General features: G+C 46.2%; 1 protein-coding gene across 5 annotated transcripts in view; it reads left to right on the plus strand.

The window, feature by feature from the left end:
- The window catches only part of LOC106612013 (storkhead-box protein 2), a 98092-nt gene that overhangs the window by 27860 nt on the left and 46930 nt on the right, over positions 1–23302 (plus strand). Inside the window, exon 1 of one of the 5 annotated variants that reach the window (XM_014212778.3) lies at positions 11916–13210. The exons of the other annotated variants lie outside the window; for them this stretch is intronic. Coding sequence (XP_014068253.1) covers positions 13045–13210 — 166 coding nt within the window. The 5' untranslated portion in view covers positions 11916–13044. Of the gene's footprint in view, positions 1–11915; positions 13211–23302 lie in introns of those variants that run through there. 5 annotated transcript variants of the gene reach the window in all.

Genomic DNA, 23302 nt, shown 5'->3' on the forward strand with positions numbered 1-23302 from the left:
GCTAAGCATCAGCTCAGTCAGAGTTAGCCTATAACTCTTGAGGATAGAACGGGAGTAACAGGAGTTGCCTCGTGGCTCGAAGCGAATAAAATGTTTTCTGTTCATATGAAAAGTGAAAAATCTGTCGGCGCTAGCTAACGTTTACTCTTTCAAAGTTATTTTTGTAGCACCAGTCTTGAATTTCAGTGGTTATTTAGCAATTTACTAGCCTATGTTTTGATTTTATATAGGCTACAGTGCCTTCAGAAAGTGTTCACACCCCTTTACTTTTCCGACGTAAAGTGGGATTAACATGAATTTAATAGTCATTTTTTTGTCGATCTAAACAAAATACTCTGTCAAAGTGGAAGAAAAATTCTAACATTTGAAAAACAATTATGAAAAATTAAACACTAATATAACTTAACTAGATAAGTATTCAACCCCCAGAGTCAATACATGTTAGATTCACCTTTTGGCAGCGAGTCTTTCTGGGTAAGTCTCTAAGAGCTTTGCTCACCTAGATTGTGCAACATATGCCCATTATTCTTTTCCAAAATCTTCAAGCGCTATCAAGTTGGTTGTTTATCAATACTAAGCTATTTTCAAGTCTTGCCATAGATTTTAAAGTCGATTTACACTACCGGAAAAATGGTTAAACAAAAATATAGTTTATATATGAGATTCTTCAAAAAGCCACCCTTTGCCTTGATGACAGCTTTGCACACTCTTGGCATTGTCTCAACCAGCTTCACCTGGAATACTTTTCCGACAGTCTTGAAGGAGTTCCCACATATGCTGAGCACTTGTTTGCTGCTTTTCCTTCACTCTGTGATCCAACTCATCCCAAACCATCTCAATTGGGTTTAGGTCGGGGGATTGTGGAGGCTAGGTCATCTGATGCAGCATTCCATCACTCTCCTTCTTGGTCAAATAGCCCTTACACAGCCTGGAGGTGTGTTGGGTCATTGTCCTGTTGAAAAACAAATAATAGTCCCACTAAAGGCAAACCAGATGGGATGGCGTATCGCTGCAGAATGCTGTGTTAGCCATGCTGGTTAAGCGTGCCTTGAATTCTAAATAAATCACAGTGTCACCAGCAAAGCACCCCCACACATCACACCTCCTCCTCCATGCTTCATGGTGGGAACCACACATGCGGAGATCATCTGTTCACCTACTCTGCGTCTCACAAAGACACGACAATTGGAACCAAAAATCTCCAATTTGGACTCCAGGCCAAAGGACAGATTTCCACCGGTCTAATGTCCATTGCTCGTGTTTCTTGGCCCAATCAAGTCTCTTCTTTGAAAGGATCGACGCAGGAGATGAGAAGCAGGTACAGGGAGTGAAGGTTTAATAACTGACGGACATGAAACAGAACAGGAACAGCGTCTGGACAGGAACACATAACAACAATTAATGCGGACACGGAACATCACCGAGGAACAGACAGATATACAGGGGCAATCAACCACGTGAAGGAGTCCAGGTGAGTCCAATGAGCGTAGCTGCGCGTAATGATCAAATAAAATGTTATTGGTCACATGCAGATGTTAATGCAAGTGTAGCGAAATGCTTGTGCTTCTAGTTCTGACAGTGCAGTAATATCTAACAAGTAATCAAAAAAATTCACAGCGACTACCTAATACACACAAATGTAAAGGGATTAATATGAACATGTACATATAAATATATGGATGAGCGATGGCCGTGCGGCATAGGGAAGATGCAGTAGATAGAATAGAGTATATACATACAGTTGAAGTCAGAAGTTTACATACACTTAGGTTGGAGTCATTAAAACTTGTTTTTCAAGCTCTTCACAAATTTCTTGTTAACAAACTATAGTTTTGGCAAGTCGTTTAGGACATCTACTTTGTGCATCACACAAGTAATTTTTCCAACAATTGTTTACAGACAGATTATTTCACTTATAATTCACTGTATCACAATTTCAGTGGGTCAGAAGTTTATATACACTAAGTTGACTGTGCCTTTAAACAGCTTGGAAAATTCCAGAATATTATGTCATGGCTTTAGATGCTTCTGATAGGCTTATTGACATAATTTGAGTCAATTGGAGGTGTACCTGTGGATGTATTTCAAGGCCTACCTTTAAACTCAGTGCCTCTTGGGAAAATCTCATGGGAAAATCTAAAGAAATCAGCCAAGATCTCAGAAAAAAATGTGTAAACCTCCAAGTCTGGTTCATCCTTGGGAGCAATTTCCAAACGCCTGAAAGTACCACGTTCATCTGTACAAACAATAGTACGCAAGTATAAACACCATGGGACCACGCAGCCGCCATACCGCTCAGGAAGGAGACGCATTCTGTCTCCTAGAGATGAACATACTTTGCTATGAAAAGTGCAAATCAATCCCAGAACAACAGCAAAGGACCTTGTGAAGATGCTGGGGAAAACAGGTACAAAAATATCTATATCCACAGTAAACGAGTCCTATATCAACATAACCTGAAAGGCCGCTCAGCAAGGAAGAAGCCACTGCTCCAAAACCTCCATTTAAAAAAAGCCAGACTACGTTTTGCAACTGCAGATGGGGACAAAGATCGTACTTCTTGGAGAAATGTCCTCTGGTCTGATGAAACAAAAATAGAACTGTTTGGCCATAATGACCATTGTCATGTTTGGAGGAAAAAGGGGGAGGCTTGCAAGCCAAAGAACACCATCCCAACCGTGAAGCACGGGGGTGGCAGCATCGTGTTGTGGGGGTGCTTTGCTGCAGGAGGGACTGGTGCACGTCAGAAAATAGATGGCATCATGAGGAAAGGAAAATTGTGGATATATTGAAGCAACATCTCAAGACATCAGTCAGGAAGTTAAAGCTTGGTCGCAAATGGGACTTCCAAATGGACAATGACCCCAAGCATACTTCCAAAGTTGTGTCAAAATGGCTTAAGGACAACAAAGTCAAGGTATTGGAGTGGCCATCACAAAGCCCTGACTTCAATCCCATAGAAAATTTGTGGGCAGAACTGAAAAAGTGTGTGCGAGCAAGGAGGCCTACAATTCTGACTCAGTTCCACCAGCTCTGTCAGGAGAAATGGGCAAAAATTCACCCAACTTATTGTGGGAAGCTTGTGGAAGGCTACCTGAAACGTTTGACCCAAGTTAAACAATTTAAAGGCAATGCTACCAAATACTAATTGAGTGTATGTAAATTTCTGACCCACTGGGAATGTGATGAACGAAATAAAAGCTGAAATAAATCATTCTCTCTACTATTATTCCGACATTTCACATTCTTAAAATAAAGAGGTGATCCTAACTGACCTAAGACAGGGAATTTTTACTAGGATTAAATGTCAGGAATTGTGAAAAACTGAGTTTAAATGTATTTGGCTTTGGTGTAACTTTCGACTTCAACTGTATGAGATGATTAATGTAGGATGTGTAGACATTATTAAAGTGGTGTTATTTAAAGTGACTAGTGATACCTTTTTATTAAATCCATTTTTTACATTTATTTAAGTGGCCAGAGATTTGAGTCTGTATGTTGGCAGCAGCCACTCTGTTAGTGATGGCTGTTTAACAGTCTGATGGCCTTGAGATAGAAGCTGTTTTTCAGTCTCTCGATCCCAGCTTTGATGCACCTGTACTGACCTCGCCTTCTGGATGATAGCGGGGTGAACAGGCAGTGGCTCGGGTGGTTGTTGTCCTTGATGATCTTTTTGGCCTTCCTGTGACATCGGGTGCTGTAGGTGTCCTGGAGGGCAGGTAGTTTGCCCCCGGTGATGCGTTGTGCAGACCGCACTACCCTCTGGAGAGCCTTGCCATTGTGGGCGGAGCAGTTGCTGTACCAGGCGCTGATACAGCCCGACAGGATGCTCTCGATTGTGCATCTGTAAAAGTTTGAGTGTTTTAGCTGACATGCCACATTTCTTCAGCCTCCTGAGGTTGAAGTGGCGCTGTTGCGCCTTCTTCACCACGCTGTCTGTGTAGGTGGACCATTTCAGTTTCTCCGTGATGTGTACACCGAGGAACTTAAAACTTTCCACCTTCTCCACTATTGTCCCGTCAATGTGGATGGGGGGGGTGCTCCCTCTGCTGTTTCCTGAAGTCCACGATCATCTCCTTTGTTTTGTTGACGTTGAGTGAGAGGTTATTTTCCTGACACCACACTCCGAGGGCCCTCACCTCCTCCCTGTAGGCCGTCTGATGTTGACAGGTGCGTGTAAAGACGGGTAGCCTGGTGCCCTCGAGTGCCAGGGAGGGGGAGCGGGAGCAGGCGTGACTTTCTTCTTATTGGTGTCCTTTACTGATGGTTTCTTTGCAGCAATTCGACCATGAAGGCCTGACTCACGCAGTCTCCTCTGAACAGTTGATGTTGAGATGTGTCTGTTACTTGAACCCTGTGAAGCATTTATTTGGGCTGCAACTTATCCTTTGCAGCAGAAGTAACTCTGGGTCTTCCTTTCCTGTGGCGGTCCTCATGAGAGCCAGTTTCATCATAGCGCTTGATGGTTTTTGCAACTGCACTTGAAGAAACTTTCAAAGTTCTTTAAATTTTCCGTATTGACTGACCTTCATGTCTTAAAGTATTGATGGACTGTCATTTCTCTTTGCTTATTTGAGCTGTTCTTGCCATAATATGGACTTGGTCTTAGCCCTATTTGATTTATCTTCTGTAAACCCCCCTACGTTGTCACTACACAACTGATTTGTTCAAATGCATTAAGGAGGAAAGAAATTCCTCAAATTAACTTTTAACGAGGCACACCTGTTAATTGAAATGGATTCCAGGTGACAACCTCATGAAGCTGGTGGAGAGTGTGCAAAGCTGTCATCAAGACAAAGGTTGGCTATTTGAAGAATCTCAATTATAAAATATATTTTGATTTGTTTAACACTTTTTGTTGGTTACTACATGATTCAATATGTGTTATTTCATAGTTTTGAATATCTTCACTGTTATTCTATAATGTAGACAACAGTAAAAATAAACTCTGGAATGAGTAGGTGTGTCCAAACTTTTGACTGGTGGTGTATGTCAAAACTGTAACTAGGCCACTCAGGAACATTCAGTATTGTCTTGGTAAGTAACTCCAATGTATATTTGCAACCCCAGTGTATATTTGTTTTAGGTTATTGTCCTGCTGAAAGGTACATGTGTCTATTGGAAAGCAAACTGAACCAGGTTTTTCTCTAAGATTTTGCTTGTGCTTAGCTCTATTCCATTTATTTGTATCATAAAAAAACTCTGTAGTCCTTGCCAATGACAAGCATACCCATAACATGATGCAGCCAGCACTATGCATACTCCGTGATGTGTTATATTTACCCCAAACATAACGCTTTCTATATTCAGGAATTAAGTTAATTTCTTTGCCACATTTTTTGCAGTTTTACTTAAGTGCATTATTACAACAGGATGCATGTTTTGAAATAGTTTATTCTGTACAGGCTTCCTTTTTTCCACTCTGTCATTTTAGGTTAGTATTGTGGAGTAACTACAATGTTGTTAATCCATCCTCAGTTTTTTCCTATCACAGCCATTAAACTCTGTAACTGTTTTAAAGTCACCCTTGGCCTCATGGTGAAATCACTGAGCAGTTTCCTTCATCTCTTGCAACTGAGTTAGGAAAGATGCCTGTATCTTTGTAGTGTAATTAATTACTTCACTATGGTCAAATGGATATTCAATGTCTGCTTTTATATATATTTTTACCATCTACCAATGTACCCTTCTTTGTGAGGCATTGGAAAACCTTGCTGTTTTTTTGTTGAATCTGTGTTTGAAATTCACTGCTCGACTGAGGGACTTTTACAGATACTTTTATGTGTGGGGTACAGAGATGAAGTACTCGTAAAAAAATCTGTTTCATCAAATCAAATGTATTTATATAGCCCTTCTTAGATCAGCTGATATCTCAATGTGCTGTACAGAAACCCAGCCTAAAACCCCAAACAGCAAGCAATACAGGTGTAGAAGCACGGTGGCTAGGAAAAACTCCCTAGAAAGGCCAAAACCTAGGAAGAAACCTAGAGAGGAACCAGGCTATGAGGGGTGGCCAGTCCTCTTCTGGCTGTGCAAGGTGGAGATTATAACAGAACATGGCCAAGATGTTCAAATGTTCATAAATGACCAGCATGGTCAAATAATAATCACAGTAGGTGTCGAGGGTGCAACAGGTCAGCATCTCAGGAGTAAATGTCAGTTGGCTTTTCATAGCCAATCATTGAGAGTATCTCTACCGCTCCTGCTGTCTCTAGAGAGTTGAAAGGTAGCACGTCCGGTGAACAGGTCAGGGTTCCATAGCCGCAGGCAGAAGAGTTGAAACTGGAGCAGCAGCATGGCCAGGTGGACTGGGGACAGCAAGGAGTCATCATGCCAGGTAGTCCTGAGGCATGGTCCTAGGGTTCAGGTCCTCCTCCTCCGAGAGAGAGACTGTTATGCAACATATTATGTGACTTGTTAAGCAAATGTTTACTCCTGAACGTATTTAGGATTGCTATAAAAAAGGGGTTGAATATATGTTGACTCAAGACATTCCAGATTTTCCTTTTTAATTAATTTGTCAACATTTTGAAGAACATAATTCTACTTTGACATTATGGGGTAGGGGGGGGGGGGGGTGTGTGTGTGTGTGTGTGTGTGTGTGTGTGTGTGTGTGTGTGTGTGTGTGTGTGGTGTGGCGTGTGCGGGGGGGGTGTGCGTGTGCGGTGTGCGTGCGTGCGTGCGGGCGGGCGGGCGTGTGGGCGTGAGTGGGGGCCAGGGGGAAAAACGAAATTTTACCATTTAAAATTTTGGCCTGTAACAGAACAAAATGTGGAAAAAGTCAAGGGGTGTGAATACTTTCTGAACGCACTGTATTTTGATTCTTCCTTTAATTTGTGACTGTTCTTTTGGCTGTGGCTAAGTCAGTCACATTATTGTCCAGCTGGGCCATTCCTACAGAGGAAATATGGTGGAGAAGTTGTCTTTATTCCCAAACAGTGAACTCTGACCTCATCTTTATTAGACAAATTAGAAAATGAGATTAATGGTTGGCTCAGAGTAGGGCTGGGCGATATGGCTTAAAAATCATATCTAAATTGTTTTCTAACATATGGGCGATTCACGATATAGATTTTTACATTTACATTTAAGTCATTTAGCAGACGCTCTAATCCAGAGCGACTTACAAATTGGTGCATTCACCTTATGATATCCAGTGGAACAGCCACTTTACAATAGTGCATCTAAATCTTTTTTGGGGGGGGTTAGAAGGATTACTTTATCCTATCCCAGGTATTCCTTAAAGAGGTGGGGTTTCAGGTGTCTCCGGAAGGTGGTGATTGACTCCGCTGTCCTGGCGTCGTGAGGGAGCTTGTTCCACCATATGGGTGCCAGAGCAGCGAACAGTTTTGACTGGGCTGAGCGGGAACTGTGCTTCCTCAGAGGTAGGGGGGCCAGCAGGCCAGAGGTGGATGAGCGCAGTGCCCTCGTTTGGGTGTAGGGACTGATCAGAGCCTGAAGGTACGGAGGTGCCGTTCCCCTCACGGCTCCGTAGGCAAGCACCATGGTCTTGTAGCGGATGCGAGCTTCAACTGGAAGCCAGTGGAGAGAGCGGAGGAGCAGGGTGACGTGAGAGAACTTGGGAAGGTTGAACACCAGACGGGCTGCGGCGTTCTGGATGAGTTGTAGGGGTTTAATGGCACAGGCAGGGAGCCCAGCCAACAGCGAGTTGCAGTAATCCAGACGGGAGATGACAAGTGCCTGGATTAGGACCTGCGCCGCTTCCTGTGTGAGGCAGGGTCGTACTCTGCGAATGTTGTAGAGCATGAACCTACAGGATCGGGTCACCGCCTTGATGTTAGTGGAGAACGACAGGGTGTTGTCCAGGGTCACGCCAAGGTTCTTAGCACTCTGGGAGGAGGACACAATGGAGTTGTCAACCGTGATGGCGAGATCATGGAACGGGCAGTCCTTACCCAGGAGGAAGAGCAGCTCCGTCTTGCCGAGGTTCGGCTTGAGGTGGTGATCCGTCATCCACACTGATATGTCTGCCAGACATGGAGAGATGCGATTCGCCACCTGGTTATCAGAAGGGGGAAAGGAGAAGATTAATTGAGTGTCGTCTGCATAGCAATGATAGGAGAGACCATGTGAGGATATGACAGAGCCAAGTGACTTGGTGTATAGCGAGAATAGGAGAGGGCCTAGAACAGAGCCCTGGGGGACACCAGTGGTGAGAGCACGTGGTGCGGAGACAGATTCTCGCCACGCCACCTGGTAGGAGCGACCTGTCAGGTAGGACGCAATCCAAGCGTGGGCCGCGCCGGAGATGCCCAACTCGGAGAGGTTGGAGAGGAGGATCTGGTGGTTCACAGTATCAAAGGAAGCAGATGGGTCTAGAAGGATGAGAGCAGAGGAGAGAGAGTTAGCTTTAGCAGTGCGGAGAGCCTCCGTGACACAGAGAAGACCAGTCTCAGTTGAATGACCAGTCTTGAAACCTGACTGATTTGGATCAAGAAGGTCATTCTGAGAGAGATAGCAAGAGAGCTGGCCAAGGACGGCACGTTCAAGAGTTTTGGAGAGAAAAGAAAGAAGGGATACTGGTCTGTAGTTGTTGACATCGGAGGGATCGAGTGTAGGTTTTTTTCAGAAGGGGTGCAACTCTCGCTCTCTTGAAGACGGAAGGGACGTAGCCAGCAGTCAAGGATGAGTTAATGAGCGAGGTGAGGTAAGGGAGAAGGTCTCCGGAAATGGTCTGGAGAGGAGGGGATGGGGTCAAGCGGGCAGGTTGTTGGGCGGCCGGCCGTCACAAGACGCGATATTTCATCTGGAGAGAGGGGGGAGAAAGAGGTCAAAGCACAGGGTAGGGCAGTGTGAGCAGGACCAGCGGTGTCGTTTGACTTAACAAACGAGGATCGGATGTCGTCGACCTTCTTTTCAAAATGGTTGACGAAGTCATCCGCAGAGAGGAATGGGGGGGTGGAGGAGGATTCAGGAGGGAGGAGAAGGTGGCAAAGAGCTTCCTAGGGTTAGAGGCAGATGCTTGGAATTTAGAGTGGTAGAAAGTGGCTTTAGCAGCAGAAACAGAAGAGGAAAATGTAGAGAGGAGGGAGTGAAAGGATGCCAGGTCCGCAGGGAGGCGAGTTTTCCTCCATTTCCGCTCGGCTGCCCGGAGCCCTGTTCTGTGAGCTCGCAATGAGTCGTCGAGCCACGGAGCAGGAGGGGAGGACCGGCCTGGAGGATAGGGGACATAGAGAGTCAAAGGATGCAGAAAGGGAGGAGAGGAGGGTTGAGGAGGCAGAATCAGGAGATAGGTTGGAGAAGGATTGAGCAGAGGGAAGAGATGATAGGATGGAAGAGGAGAGAGTAGCGGGAGAGAGAGAGCGAAGGTTGCGACGGCGCAATACCATCCGAGTAGGGGCAGAGTGAGAAGTGTTGGAGGAGAGCGAGAGGGAAAAGGATACAAGATAGTGGTCGGAGACTTGGAGGGGAGTTGCAATGAGATTAGTGGAAGAACAGCATCTAGTAAAGATGAGGTCAAGTGTATTGCCTGCCTTGTGAGTAGGGGGGGAAGGTGAGAGGGTGAGGTCAAAAGAGGAGAGGAGTGGAAAGAAGGAGGCAGAGAGGAATGAGTCAAAGGTAGACGTGGGGAGGTTAAAGTCACCCAGAACTGTGAGAGGTGAGCCATCCTCAGGAAAGGAACTTATCAAGGCGTCAAGCTCATTGATGAACTCTCCAAGGGAACCTGGAGGGCGATAAATGATAAGGATGTTAAGCTTGAATGGGCTGGTAACTGTGACAGCATGGAATTCAAAGGAGGCGATAGACAGATGGGTCAGGGGAGAAAGAGAGAATGTCCACTTGGGAGAGATGAGGATTCCAGTGCCACCACCCCGCTGGCCAGATGCTCTCGGGGTATGCGAGAACACGTGGGCAGACGAGGAGAGAGCAGTAGGAGTAGCAGTGTTATCTGTGGTAATCCATGTTTCCGTCAGCGCCAAGAAGTCGAGGGACTGGAGGGTAGCATAGGCGTTTGTATGGCCTGTGCAGAAGGGAGAGAACAGGGATAGACAGACACATAGTTGACAGGCTACAGAAGAGGCTACGCTAATGCAAAGGAGATTGGAATGACAAGTGGACTACACGTCTCGAATGTTCAGAAAGTTAAGCTTACGTTGCAAAAATCTTATTGACTAAAAAGACTAAAATGATACAGTACTGCTGGTTGGTGAAGTAGGCTAGCTAGCAGTGGCTGCGTTGTTAACTTTGTTTGAAAGTGTAGCTGGCTAGGTAACCTCGATAGTTTCAGTGCTACACCATTATCATGATACAAAGGCAACTATGTAGCTAGCTAACATAACACTAATCAAGACGTTCCTTTGTAATGTATTTAGTTTCTACAAAGCTGCTCGTCGGTAATAGTTGGCTAGGTTTGGAAGATGGCGTCGCGGGGGACAAAAATAGCTGGCTAGCTAACCTCGATAATTACTCTAAACTACACAATTATCTTAGATACAAAAACAGCAAAGACAACTATGTAGCTAGCTAACACTACACTGATCAAATCGTTACGTTGTAATGTATTAGTTTCTACAGTGCTGCTAGTCGGTAGAAGTTGGCTAGCTAGCAGTGTTGACTGAGTTAGCAGAACGCGTCGCGGAGGACGAAAATAGCTGGCTAGCTAACCTCGATAATTACTTTAAACTACACAATTATCTTTGATACAAAGACGGCTATGTAGCTAGCAAAAAAACTTGCTCAGATCAAACAAATCAAACCGTTGTAATGAAATGTAATATTACCTGCGGAGCGAAGTGCAGCACGACTACTCGCTCCAAACCCGGAAGAGCTTGATAGATAACATTTTTGAATGTTTTTGCTTTACAGGCATTTGGAATATCGCGTAACAAACATTCATTCAAATTAATACAATATATTGCCCAGCTCTAGCGTAGAGGGGAACATACCATTTCTCATGTCTCTTCAATGGATTTCAATGAAACACAGACTATCCTGAAATCCAGGCTAACTCTGAAATACTTCTTGCTCTGCCTGCACTTTATGTGAACATTGGTGAACACAGTGCACTTTAGTGCATCTTGATTTATATTTTGAACGTACGTAGAATTTGTCTCCTGCCTCTAGCTAGCTGTCACCACATTCCTGATGTGGAGAGGTTGGGGAGAGGCTGTGGAGAGGCTGTGGAGCAGAGGTTTTCTGCTCTCATTCTGAGCTGGTGGGCTGGCTGGAGTCTGTCTGGATGGAGACAAACGCCACCTCTGAGAAACAACACATCGTCCTGAGGATGAGAGATTACTGATCAAGCTCACAGAGACGGGGAGAGAGAAACGAGGGAGAGGGAAACGAGAGAGAGGCTCCAATTCTTCCAGCCAGCCCAATCCACTCCCTGCCGCCTTGCTGTCGTGGAATTATCTCTCAAACTCTCATTCCTGAGGAATTGCTACTGCAGCTGTTGGACTGAACCCTAACGAGTGAGTGGAAATCGTGGGGACCCTGCGGATGACCCTGAGCAGAGGAGGGAGGATAGGAAGAAGAGGGGGAACGAGAGCTCACAGAGTGGAGAGAAAGCAAAAGCAGCAGGACAGTGTCTTTTAGCAGGAGCAGCCGATAAGAGCATTCTTTCTCCTTCTGAGGTGGAAGAGGTTACGACTTGAGGCAGAGTTGCTATAAATTGTACAGCTTTGTATGTAAATAACCATCCAGCTCTTCACTCATAGGCTGGGCTGGGAGCCAGGGGGGCTGTGGGAGCCTAAAGGGGGTTTCAACATTGAAATGCAAAGCCTGACAGGATCAGTGAGTCTAACGCAAGACAGCTCCTCCATTGGCATGGGACAGGGGGGCTGACTGACTTGCTTCCTGCTCCCCCTCCCTCCCCGCCTCCCTCCCCCTCCCTCCCACCCTCCCCTACCCACTCCTCTTCCAGAGCAGCCGGATCTGTGAGCAGAGGAGACGTTCAGGACAACAACACAGCCGGCGGAGAGAGAGAGAGAGAGAGAGAGAGAGAGAGAGCGCTGTAAAGGAGAGCGAGAGACTGCTTTAAGAGAGGGAGAGAGACTGCCGCACTGACGGTTGGAGAAGAAAAACAGGAATACAAAGGAAAGGAGAAAGTCATTGCTTTCTGCTCATACACACTGGCTGGGTGGTTTTCTTCCCTGCGCGCCCGTGTGTTTTTCTTATCCTCGCTCATATGTATCAAGCTCCCATCCTCCATCATCCATCCACACACGCGCAGACAGAGCATAGATACGCTTGCTCACTACACACCCTTTCTGAAGGAGAGAGAGCTGTGGCCGTGGATGGACCAGTTTTAACAGGGGATCGCCTGCTACTGATGAAGAAGCGTTTATTTTTTTGCACTGTGGTTTCACAGATTTCCCTGATTGGATTTTGATTAGAGGAGAGGAGGGTTAGGGTTTTGTTTGTTCATGTGCTGTTTGGCTTGGCGCAGGGCCCACGGCACGGCACAGAGCTTCCCGTCCTTTTCTCTGGGAGTCCAGGGAGACGGTGAGTGACACTGGCTCTGGACAGCCCTCCCCTGGCTGCAGATCTCATCTGTTTGGCCTCTTTTGTGTTCGCGGCTCGTGGTTAGCCAAGCCCTCCCTCCCGCACTGAATTGAGCTATTGTCTGGATTTCGGGGTCTCTCACGCTACCCCCAACCCCGAACCCCCCCCCCCCCCCCTCCCAGTGTTCGTTTGTTTCTGGTCACACTGAAGCTGGAGGCTGGAAGCCTGGATTAATGGCAGACGGAGGAAGGTAATGCATCGCTGGACGCTGCCTCTGCTTTTGGATCACTCAAGGAAAAGAAAGGAGACCTTCCCACAGCATTCAGCCTAGCAGCTAGCGTTACCACGGTTTGTCTGTGAGATCGTGCCGTGTGTGTGTGTTTGTAGCAGGGAGAGAGACGGAGGGATAGAGGAGGAGGGAGAGTAATAGTATTCCAGTGATCTAGCTCTAGCTGCCTGCTTCCATGTCTCCAGCCTGACCTGGCTGAGGTGTAGCCCTCCCTCAGGGTGGATGTGGGGACGGGGGTATCAACAACCCTCAGGAGGTCAGCCTAGCCCTCCCTCCCTCCCTGCCTCCCCATGAAGAAGACACAGAGCACCACCCTGCGTCGGGCCTGGCCCAGCTCAGATTTCTCGGACCGGGCCTCGGAACGTACCCGGTCCCGCAGCGAGAAGGACTACCGCCTCCACAAACACTACCCCCCTCAGTACATCTGCCAGTCCCCCCGGGGCTACATGACATCAGGTGGGTCTGTCAGTCTCTGCTCTGCTCCGTCGACATGGAGCTAGCTACTACGGCTCACTCTGTGTGTGTGTGTTGCTGTTTGTACTGTAGTAAGGTGTGATGATGTTGGCGTTTACATTTTTCCAGGAGGGGTACTTGTTTGTCTTGAAATATGTCAACCTATTATTTGCTTTACAAATTCCAATGTGTCTCTGTTATTATAGATGGCCCAGCAATACCACATGATGACATCACTATTTTTACCACCATGATTTTTCATGATAGTATCTAACGTCTGAACATCAGTCTGGAATGGTAGCATTGTGTCAAAAGGCTGAGTTAGTTGGTATGATTCAGCAGGCTGATCAGATCTAGGGTTGAATCAGACTGTGCAGAGGCCTTTGTCTGAATCTTGGCTGATGAGAAAAAATTGGACCGGGCAGGACCAGGGTCAGATGACACCAGCTAAACATGCTTGTAATGCTTGGGAAACAGCATTTAAAATGCAGGCAATCACCTGTGCCAGAGAGAAAATAGCCTGCAATATGCAAGGGTTATTTTAACCATGACGTTTCATTGTTGGTTAAACAGCTCATTTTGATAATGAAAAGAGAGAGAGAAGGCCCTATTGGCCTTGTCTGATTAATATTCAGCAGTAGGCCTCGTTCATGTAGCTTATCAAAGGAAAAAGACAACCTCCCGCGTTTATTTTCAGCAGAAGATGTAATTCCCCCTGCTAACCACAAACCCCAGAATGCATTGCCACTCTACAACGCACAGTGCCAGGATGTTCTGTTTTGTTTCCTCCATCCTAATAATTTTTTACGCGTGCCGAACCTCAGGGTTGATTTAATTACTTGTTGTTAATGTGGGGAGCAGAGCTGACACAAACCAGTGGAGCTGGGATGCATGTTAGGGGGCCTGAGAACGTCTCCAATCAGTTTGCTTAGGCAGAGAAAAGGAGAGGCTGAGTATTTTCAGCCTGAACGAGCCCATAGAGAAAGGCTGAATGGAGGCTGAGCCGAGGACCGCCAAGACTTACATTGATTCAAGGCCTCTTCAAGTTTCCTAGCAACACAGCGGGTCAGAGGGTAAATGACATGGTCATTATTGGAAATGAATATGAATTGGAGGAAAAAGACCTCAAATTGGAATAAGTGACCGGGGAGGGATAGAGGAGGGGCCAGAACCAGTTCTGCTCAGTTTTGTTGGTCGAGGGTTTTCTGTGTGCGTCAGCAGTGGACAGTCTGAGAGCCAGCAGCTACAGTAGCTTTTCAAATAGGAAGAATAGGCTTACACAATACAACATCCTGGCAGCTGAGCTACATGATGCAACTCGACAAAGTAAACAATAACAAGAGAATATTCACGCATATTAAATGAATAGGGCCCTGTGTTTTGGTTAATCATGTCCCATAACCTGGATTTTAAACTTTATTTTAAGCCTTTTCCAGAAATGACAATTGAAAGCAATTGTCTGAGGATGGTGCTGGACCATCTTACATGAAAACAAAAGGGGACAGTTTGATGAAAAAGCTTTAAATAAAGGTTAAAATCCAGGTCATGTGACATGACTAACCAAAACACAGGGCACTACAAATGAATAATACATTATCATAGATATGAATTTCAGCCATTTGGCAGAGTAACCACGACTAAACTATTCCTTGGCGTATGAAGGCATCATATGAACCAGTGGTGGTATTAAGCCGGTGGATCGTAGTAAGGAGCTGACTTATGGCCTTAACCATAGATCTTGTCTCACAGGCTGCAGCAGCATTAGAGGTTCAGTCACAATCACAGGCATTGTTTAGAGATAAACACCCTCCGCTTTGGGCTTCGTCCCACATGGCTCCCTATTCCCTATATAGTGCACTGATTTTGACCAGGGCTTATAAGGCTCTGGTCAGAAGTACTGCTCTATGTAGGGTATAGGGTGTCCTTTTGGACGTAGCCTTAGTGGCTAGAGCGGGAGCTGTAGCTAAGCTGGACCTTGTGCTCAGTCTTAATGTTCTCTAATGTCATTAGTTCTCTCATGGGTTTTACATGGGGACAAAATATCTGGTTCTGATAGTATCATGGTTCTCCATCCCAAAGTTCAAAGATTCCTGGGCCGTTGATTGGTTTGGTGCATGAATATTGGCTTGTTCTCTGGCCTTTCACTGTAAAGAACATAAAAAATTCAAGTAAATGCATTTGTCATTGCTTTGTAAACTATGAACATTCCACCGGCAGAAATGCATCCCAAGCTTTTATTGTGTGTCAGCTGAATTCAGCTTGAAGGGGAAAATTAGAACATGAACCCGAAGACCGAGGAAGTTCCTTCCTATCTCACCTGGCTATCATTCAACATTACATTGTACAGAAAGACTATGGGGCATTTTTGGATGATGTCCCAAATCCATTAGCGAAATTGTGTGTTGCGTGTGTCTGTGTCTGTGGGTGTATGTGGCAGACATACACTACATGACCAGAAGTATGTGGACACCTAGTCATCGAACATCTCATTCCAAAATCATGGGCATTAATATGTAGTTGGTCCCCCCTTTGCCGCTATAATAGCCTCCACTCTTCTGGGAAGGCTTTCCACTTGATGTTGGAACATTGCTGCAGGGACTTGCTTCCATTTAGCCACAAGAGCATTAGTGAGGTCGGGCACTGATGTTGTGCGATTAGGCCTGGCTCGCAGTCAACGTTCCAATTCATCCCGAAGGTTTTCGATGAGGTTGAGGTCAGGGCTCTGTGCAGGCCAGTCAAGTTCTTGCACACCGATCTTGACAAACCACTTCTTTATGGACCTCGCTTTTGCACAGGGGCATTGTCATGCTGAAACAGAAAAAGGCCTTCCCCAAACTGTTGCCATAAAATTGGAAGCTCAGAATCGTCTAGAATGTTATTGCATGATGTAAAGTTAAGATTTCCCTTAACTGGAACTAAGGGGCCTAGCCCGAAACATGAAAACCAACCCTAGACCATTATCCCTCCTCCACCAAACTTTACAGTTTGCTCTATGCATTGGGACAGGTAGTGTTCTCCTGGCATCCGCCAAACCCAGATTAGTTTGTCGGACTGCCAGATGGTGAAGCGTGGCCACTCCAGAGAATGCATTTCCACTGCTCCAGACTCCAATGGCGGTGAGCATTACACCACACCAGCCGATGCTTGGCACTGCGCGTGGTGATTTTAGGCTTGAGTGCGGCTGCTCGGCCTTTGAAACAAATTTCATGAAGCTCCCGACAAACAGTTCTTATGCTGACATTGCTTCCAGAAGCAGTTTGGAACTCTGTAGTGAGTGTTGCAACCGAGGACAGATTATTTTTACACGCTTCAGCACTCGGCGGTCCCGTTCTGTGAGCTTGTGTGACCTACCACTTCGTGGCTGAGCCGTTGTTTCTCCACTTCACAATAACAGCACTTACAGTTGACCAGGGCAGGTATTTGATGAACTGACTTGTTGGAAAGGTGGCATCCTATGACGGTGCCACAATGAAAGTCACTGAGCTATTCAGTAAGGCCATTCTTCTTGCATGGCTGTGTGCTCGATTGTATACACCTGTCAGCAACGGGTGTGGCCGAAATAGCCGAATCCACTCATTTGAAGGGGTGTCTACATACGGCTGTATATATAGTGTACAGTATGTCCTTGTCTCTGACCTGTATGTGTCTAGTGTAGAAGAGAACCTCAAAGGAAAAGCTGCCTGTTAAGCCTCCTCTTTCCTCATGGGTTTTAAGCCTCCCCTTTCCTCATGGGTTTTAAACCTCCCCTTTCCTCATGGGTTTTAAGCCTCCCCTTTCCTCATGGGTTTTAAGCCTCCCCTTTCCTCATGGGTTTTAAGCTTCCCCTTTCCTCATGGTTTTGTAAAGTTAACTTCTGACTGTGGGGAGAACTTTTAAGAGCACTTGGCAAGTAAATGCCTCCCAATCCTTACACGGAACCCAAACCGGCTGTGCGCGTACGTCATCGGGCATACATTTATTTTGTCCCCCCACACAAAACGCGATCACTACACGCAGGTTAAAATATCAAAACAAACTCGGAACCAATTACATTAATTTGGGGACAGGTCGAAAAGCATTAAACATTTATGACAAGCTAGCTAGCTTGCACTTGCTAGCTAATTTGTCCTATTTAGCTAGGTTGCTGTTGCTAGCTAATTTGTCGTGGGATATAAACATTGAGTTGTTATTTTACCTGAAATGCACAAGGTCCTCTACTCCGACAATTAATCCCCACATAAAACGGCCAAACGAATCGTTTCTAGTCATCTCTCCTCCTTCCAGGCTTTTTCTTCTTTTCTTTGAACTTATATGGTGATTGGCATCTAAACTTTCATAGTATTACCACGACGACCGACAACACAGTTTGTCTTTCAATCACCCATGTGGGTATAGCCAATGAGGAGATGGCACGTGGGTATCTGCTTCCATAAACCAATGAGGAGATGGGAGAGGCAGGACTTGCAGTGCGATCTGCGTCACAAATAGAACTGACTTCTATTTTAGTTCTTGACAACGCAGACGCTCGCGAGCAGTGTGGGGGCAATAATTGAATAATATAGATTTCAAAATGTATTTTGCAACGCGAGCAGTGTAGTCAGGGTGTTAGTGTGTAACGTTGATATGTGCCAAAGGAAATCCACTACATGTAGTCCGAGAAACAGGAAAGATAGGGTGATATGATACCGCTTTAGGATGGGTAATGTTCCCAAGCTCCTGTTTTAGTCATTACATTGTTTTGACATTTATTCAACTTGGAGAGAAGAATCAACCCACAGTACTCTGCTAGATATGAAGGCCAGCAGGTAGTCTTGCGGTTTAGTGTTTGGCCAGTAACCCATAGGTTGCTACTACGAATCCCAGAGCTGACAAGGTAAAACATATATTGATGTGTCCTTGAGCAAGGCACTTAACCCTAATTGCTCCAAGGTTGCCGTTGATAATGGCAGACCCTGGCTTGGACCCTACTGTCTGAGGACGTCTCAGAGAGAGTTTTTCCTATTTTGTTTCAGCCTTATTCTAAAATTGATTCAATTGTTGTTGTTTTTCTCAGCAATCAACACACAATACCCCATAATTTTTGGAAATGTTAACAAATGTAGTAAAAAAAAAGGTAAATATCACATCACCTTTACTCAGTACTTTGTTGAAGCACCTTTGGCAGCGATTATAGCCTCGTCTTTTTGGGTATGACGCTACAAGCTTGGCACACCTGTATTTGGGGACTTTCTCCCATTTTTCTCTGCAGATCCTCTCAAGCTCTGTCAGGTTGGATGGGGAGCATCGCTGCACAGCTATTTTCAGGTTTCTCCAGAGATGTTAGATCGGGTTCAAGTCCGGGCTCTGGCTGGGCCACTCAAGGACATTCAGAGACTTGTCCAGAAGCCACTCCTGCATTGTCTTGGCTGTGTGCTTAGGGTCGTTGTCCTGTTGGAAGGTGAACCTTCGAGGTCCGAGCACTCTGGAGCAGGTTTTCATCAAGGATCTCTCTGTACTTTGCTCCGTTCATCTTTCCCTCGGTCCTGACTAGTCTCCCAGTACCTGCAGCTGAAAAACATCCCCACAGCATGATGCTACCACCACCATGCTTCACCGTAGGGATGGTGACAGTTTTCCTCCAGATGTGACGCTTGGCATTCAGGCCATAGAGTTCAGTCTTGGTTCCATCAGACCAGAGAAACTTGTTTCTCATGGTCTGAGAGTCCTTTAGGTGCCTTTTTGGCAAATTCCAAGCAGGCTGTCATGCCTATTACTGAGGAGTGGATTCTGTCTGGCCACTCTATCATAAAGGCCTGATTGGTGGAGTGCTGCAGAGATGGTTGTCCTTCTGGAAGGTTTTCCCCATCTCTTGCTCAGTTTAGCCAGGCGGCCAGTTCTAGGAAGAGTCTTGTTAGTTCCAAACTTCTTTCATTTATGAATGATGGAGGCCACTGTGTTCTTGGGGCTCTTCAATGCTGCAGAAATGTTATGGTACCCTTCCCCAGATCTGTGCCTCGACACAATCCTGTCTTGGAGCTTTACGAACAATTCCTTTGACCTCATAGCTTGGTTTTTGTTCTGGCATGCACTGTCAACTGTAGGACCTTTTTATATAGACAGGTGTTTGCCTTTCCGAATCATGTCCAATTAATTGAATTTACCACAGGTGAACTCCAAGTTGTAGAAACATCTCAAGGATGATCAATGGAAACAGGATGCAGCTGAGCTCAATTTTGAGTATCATAGCAAAGGGTCTGAATACTTATGTAAACAAGGTATTTCTGTTAAAAAATATATATATACTTTTGCAAAAAAAATGTTTTCTCTTGTCATTATGCGGTATGTGTGTGTGTATGTGTGTGTGTATATATATATATATATATATATATATATATATATATATATATATATATATATATATATATATATATATAAAAAAAATTTTGCACAACAGCAGGTGAAAATTATTGTCAATCAGTGTTGCTTCCTAAGTGGACAGTTTGATTTCACAGAAGTGTGATTGACTTGGAGTTACATTGTGTTGTTTAAGTGTTCCCTTTATTTTTTGGAGCAGTATATATATATACCTGTTGTCTATTCCATTTCCATTTATTTATTTATATATATTTATTTATTTATATATATATGGAATAGACAACAGGTGGAAATTATAGGCAATTAGCAAGACACCCCCAATAAAGGAGTGGTTCTGCAGGTGGGGACCACAGACCACTTCTCAGTTCCTATGCTTCCTGGCTGATGTTTTGGTCACTTTTGAATGCTGGCGGTGCTTTCACTCTAGTGGTAGCATGAGACGGAGTCTACAACCCACACAAGTGGCTCAGATAGTGCAGCTCATCCAGGATGGCACATCAATGCGAGTTGTGGCAAGAAGGTTTGCTGTGTCTGTCAGCGTAGTGTCCAGAGCATGGAGGCGCTACCAGGAGACAAGCCAGTACATCAGGAGACGTGGAGGAGGCCGTAGGAGGGCAACAACCCAGCAGCAGGACCGCTACCTCCGCCTTTGTGCAATGAGGAGCAGGAGAAGCACTGCCAGAGCCCTGCAAAATGACCTCCAGCAGGCCACAAATGTGCATGTGTCTGCTCAAACGGTCAGAAACAGACTCCATGAGGGTGGTATGAGGGCCCGACGTCCACAGGTGGGGGTTGTGCTTACAGCCCAACACCGTGCAGGACATTTGGCATTTGCCAGAGAACACCAAGGTTGGCAAATTCGCCACTGGTGCCCTGTGCTCTTCACAGATGAAAGCAGGTTCACACTGAGCACGTGACAGACGTGACAGAGTCTGGAGACGCTGTGGAGAACGTTCTGCTGCCTGCAACATCCTCCAGCATGACCGGTTTGGCGGTGGGTCAGTCATGGTGTGGGGTGGCATTTCTTTGGGGGCCCGCACAGCCCTCCATGTGTTCGCCAGAGGTAGCCTGACTGCCATTAGGTACCGAGATGACATCCTCAGACCCCTTGTGAGACCATAAGCTGGTGCGGTTGGCCCTGGGTTCCTCCTAATGCAAGACAATGCTAGACCTCATGTGGCTGGAGTGTGTCAGCAGTTCCTGCAAGAGGAAGGCATTGATGCTATGGACTGGCCCGCCCGTTCCCCAGACCTGAATCCAATTGAGCACATCTGGGACATCATGTCTCACTCCATCCACCAACGGCACGTTGCACCACAGACTGTCCAGGAGTTGGCGGATGCTTTAGTCCAGGTCTGGGAGGAGATCCCTCAGGAGACCATCCGCCACCTCATCAGGAGCATGCCCAGGCGTTGTAGGGAGGTCATACAGGTACGTGGAGGCCACACACACTACTGAGCCTCATTTTGACTTGTTTTAAGGACATTACATCAAAGTTGGATCAGCCTGTAGTGTGGTTTTCCACTTTAATTTTGAGTGTGACTCCAAATCCAGACCTCCATGGGTTGATAAATTGGATTTCCATTGATTATTTTTGTGTGATTTTGTTGTCAGCACATTCAACTATGTAAAGAAAAAAGTATTTAATAAGATTATTTCTTTCATTCAGATCTAGGATGTGTTGTTTAAGTGTTCCCTTTATTTTTTTGAGCAGTATATATATATATATTATATATATATATCCATTTTAGAATAAGGCTGTAATGTAACAAAATGTGGAAAAAGGGAAGGGGTCTGAATACTTTCCCAATGCACTGTATACACACTTTTACAGGTGTGAAATAGGACAAATATAAGCACCCACCAAATTATATATTAGTCTCCTTCCTCTGAAACTAATATTATTGTTGGATGGACAGATGAGAATGGTACATGAATTTGTAAAAGACTGACCTACAAATGATATGATATGTCACCATTCCTCCCTCCCTCTCTCCCTCCCTTCTCTATCTCTCTCTTCCTTTTAATATCTAGTATGCACCTCTGTGGGATTTCTCTCTTTCTCTCCCACTCTCCATTTCCTCTCCATTTCCCTCACTCACTTTCACTCGCTCACTGAATCGCTCGCTCACATACACTCGCACATGTAATCTCTCTCAGTGCACTGCACACTAAAAATAAACAGTCACCTTCTGGAATCCCAGATGCTGACATCACTAACCCTGCTCTGGCAGATTAACTCTAGATGATGGGGAAGCAGCATTATAACTAGATGACGGGGAAGCAGCATTATAACTAGATGACGGGGAAGCAGCATTATAACTAGATGACGGGGAAGCAGCATCAGAACTAGATGACGGGGAAGCAGCATCAGAACTAGATGACGGGGAAGCAGCATCAGAACTAGATGACGGGGGAAGCAGCATTATAACTAGATGACGGGGAAGCAGCATTATAACTAGATGACGGGGAAGCAGCAGCAGAACTCGATGACGGGGAAGCAGCATCAGAACTAGATGACGGGGAAGCAGCATCAGAACTAGATGACGGGGAAGCAGCATCAGAACTAGATGACGGGGAACAGCACTATGGCTACTAGGCTAGTTCACAGAGAAACCCCCCTAAAGCAACAATCTCTCCAGCCTGAGGCCCTTCTGTCACAACCTGTTGAGTAGCAACAATGCATGTGACAGCATATAGCAGGGGTCTCCAACAGGTAGAGCTACAGCAGGGATCTCCAACAGGTAGAGCTACAGCAGGGTCTCCAACAGGTAGAGCTACGGCAGGGATCTCCAACAGGTAGAGCTACGGCTGGGTCTCCAACAGGTAGAGCTACGGCAGGGATCTCCAACAGGTAGAGCTACGGCAGGGATCTCCAACAGGTAGAGCTACGGCAGGGATCTCCAACAGGTAGAGCTACAGCTGGGGTCTCCAACAGGTAGAGCTACAGCTGGGTCTCCAACAGGTAGAGCTACAGCAGGGTCTCCAACAGGTAGAGCTACAGCAGGTGTCTCCAACAGGTAGAGCTACAGCAGGTGTCTCCAACAGGTAGAGCTACAGCTGGGTCTCCAACAGGTAGAGCTACAGCTGGGTCTCCAACAGGTAGTGCTACAGCAGGGTCTCCAACAGGTAGAGCTACAGCTGGGTCTCCAACAGGCAGAGCTACAGCAGCGTCTCCAACAGGCAGAGCTACAGCTGGGTCTCCAACGGGTAGAGCTACAGCAGGGATCTCCAACGGGTAGAGCTACAGCAGGGATCTCCAACAGGTAGAGCTACAGCAGGGATCTCCAACAGGTACAGCTACAGCAGGGATCTCCAACAGGTAGAGCTACAGCGGGCGTCTCCAACAGGTAGAGCTACAGCAGGGGTCTCCAACAGGTAGAGCTACGGCTGGGTCTCCAACAGGTAGAGCTACGGCTGGGTCTCCAACAGGTAGAGCTACGGCTGGGTCTCCAACAGGTAGAGCTACGGCAGGGATCTCCAACAGGTAGAGCTACGGCAGGGATCTCCAACAGGTAGAGCTACGGCTGGGATCTCCAACAGGTAGAGCTACGGCTGGGATCTCCAACAGGTAGAGCTACGGCTGGGGTCTCCAACAGGTAGAGCTACAGCTGGGTCTCCAACAGGTAGAGCTACAGCTGGGTCTCCAACAGGTAGTGCTACAGCAGGGTCTCCAACAGGTAGAGCTACAGCTGGGTCTCCAACAGGCAGAGCTACAGCAGCGTCTCCAACAGGCAGAGCTACAGCTGGGTCTCCAACGGG

This window comes from Salmo salar, chromosome 09, assembly GCF_965601325.2.
Source record: "Salmo salar chromosome 09, fSalSal1, whole genome shotgun sequence".
Taxonomy (NCBI): domain Eukaryota; kingdom Metazoa; phylum Chordata; class Actinopteri; order Salmoniformes; family Salmonidae; genus Salmo; species Salmo salar.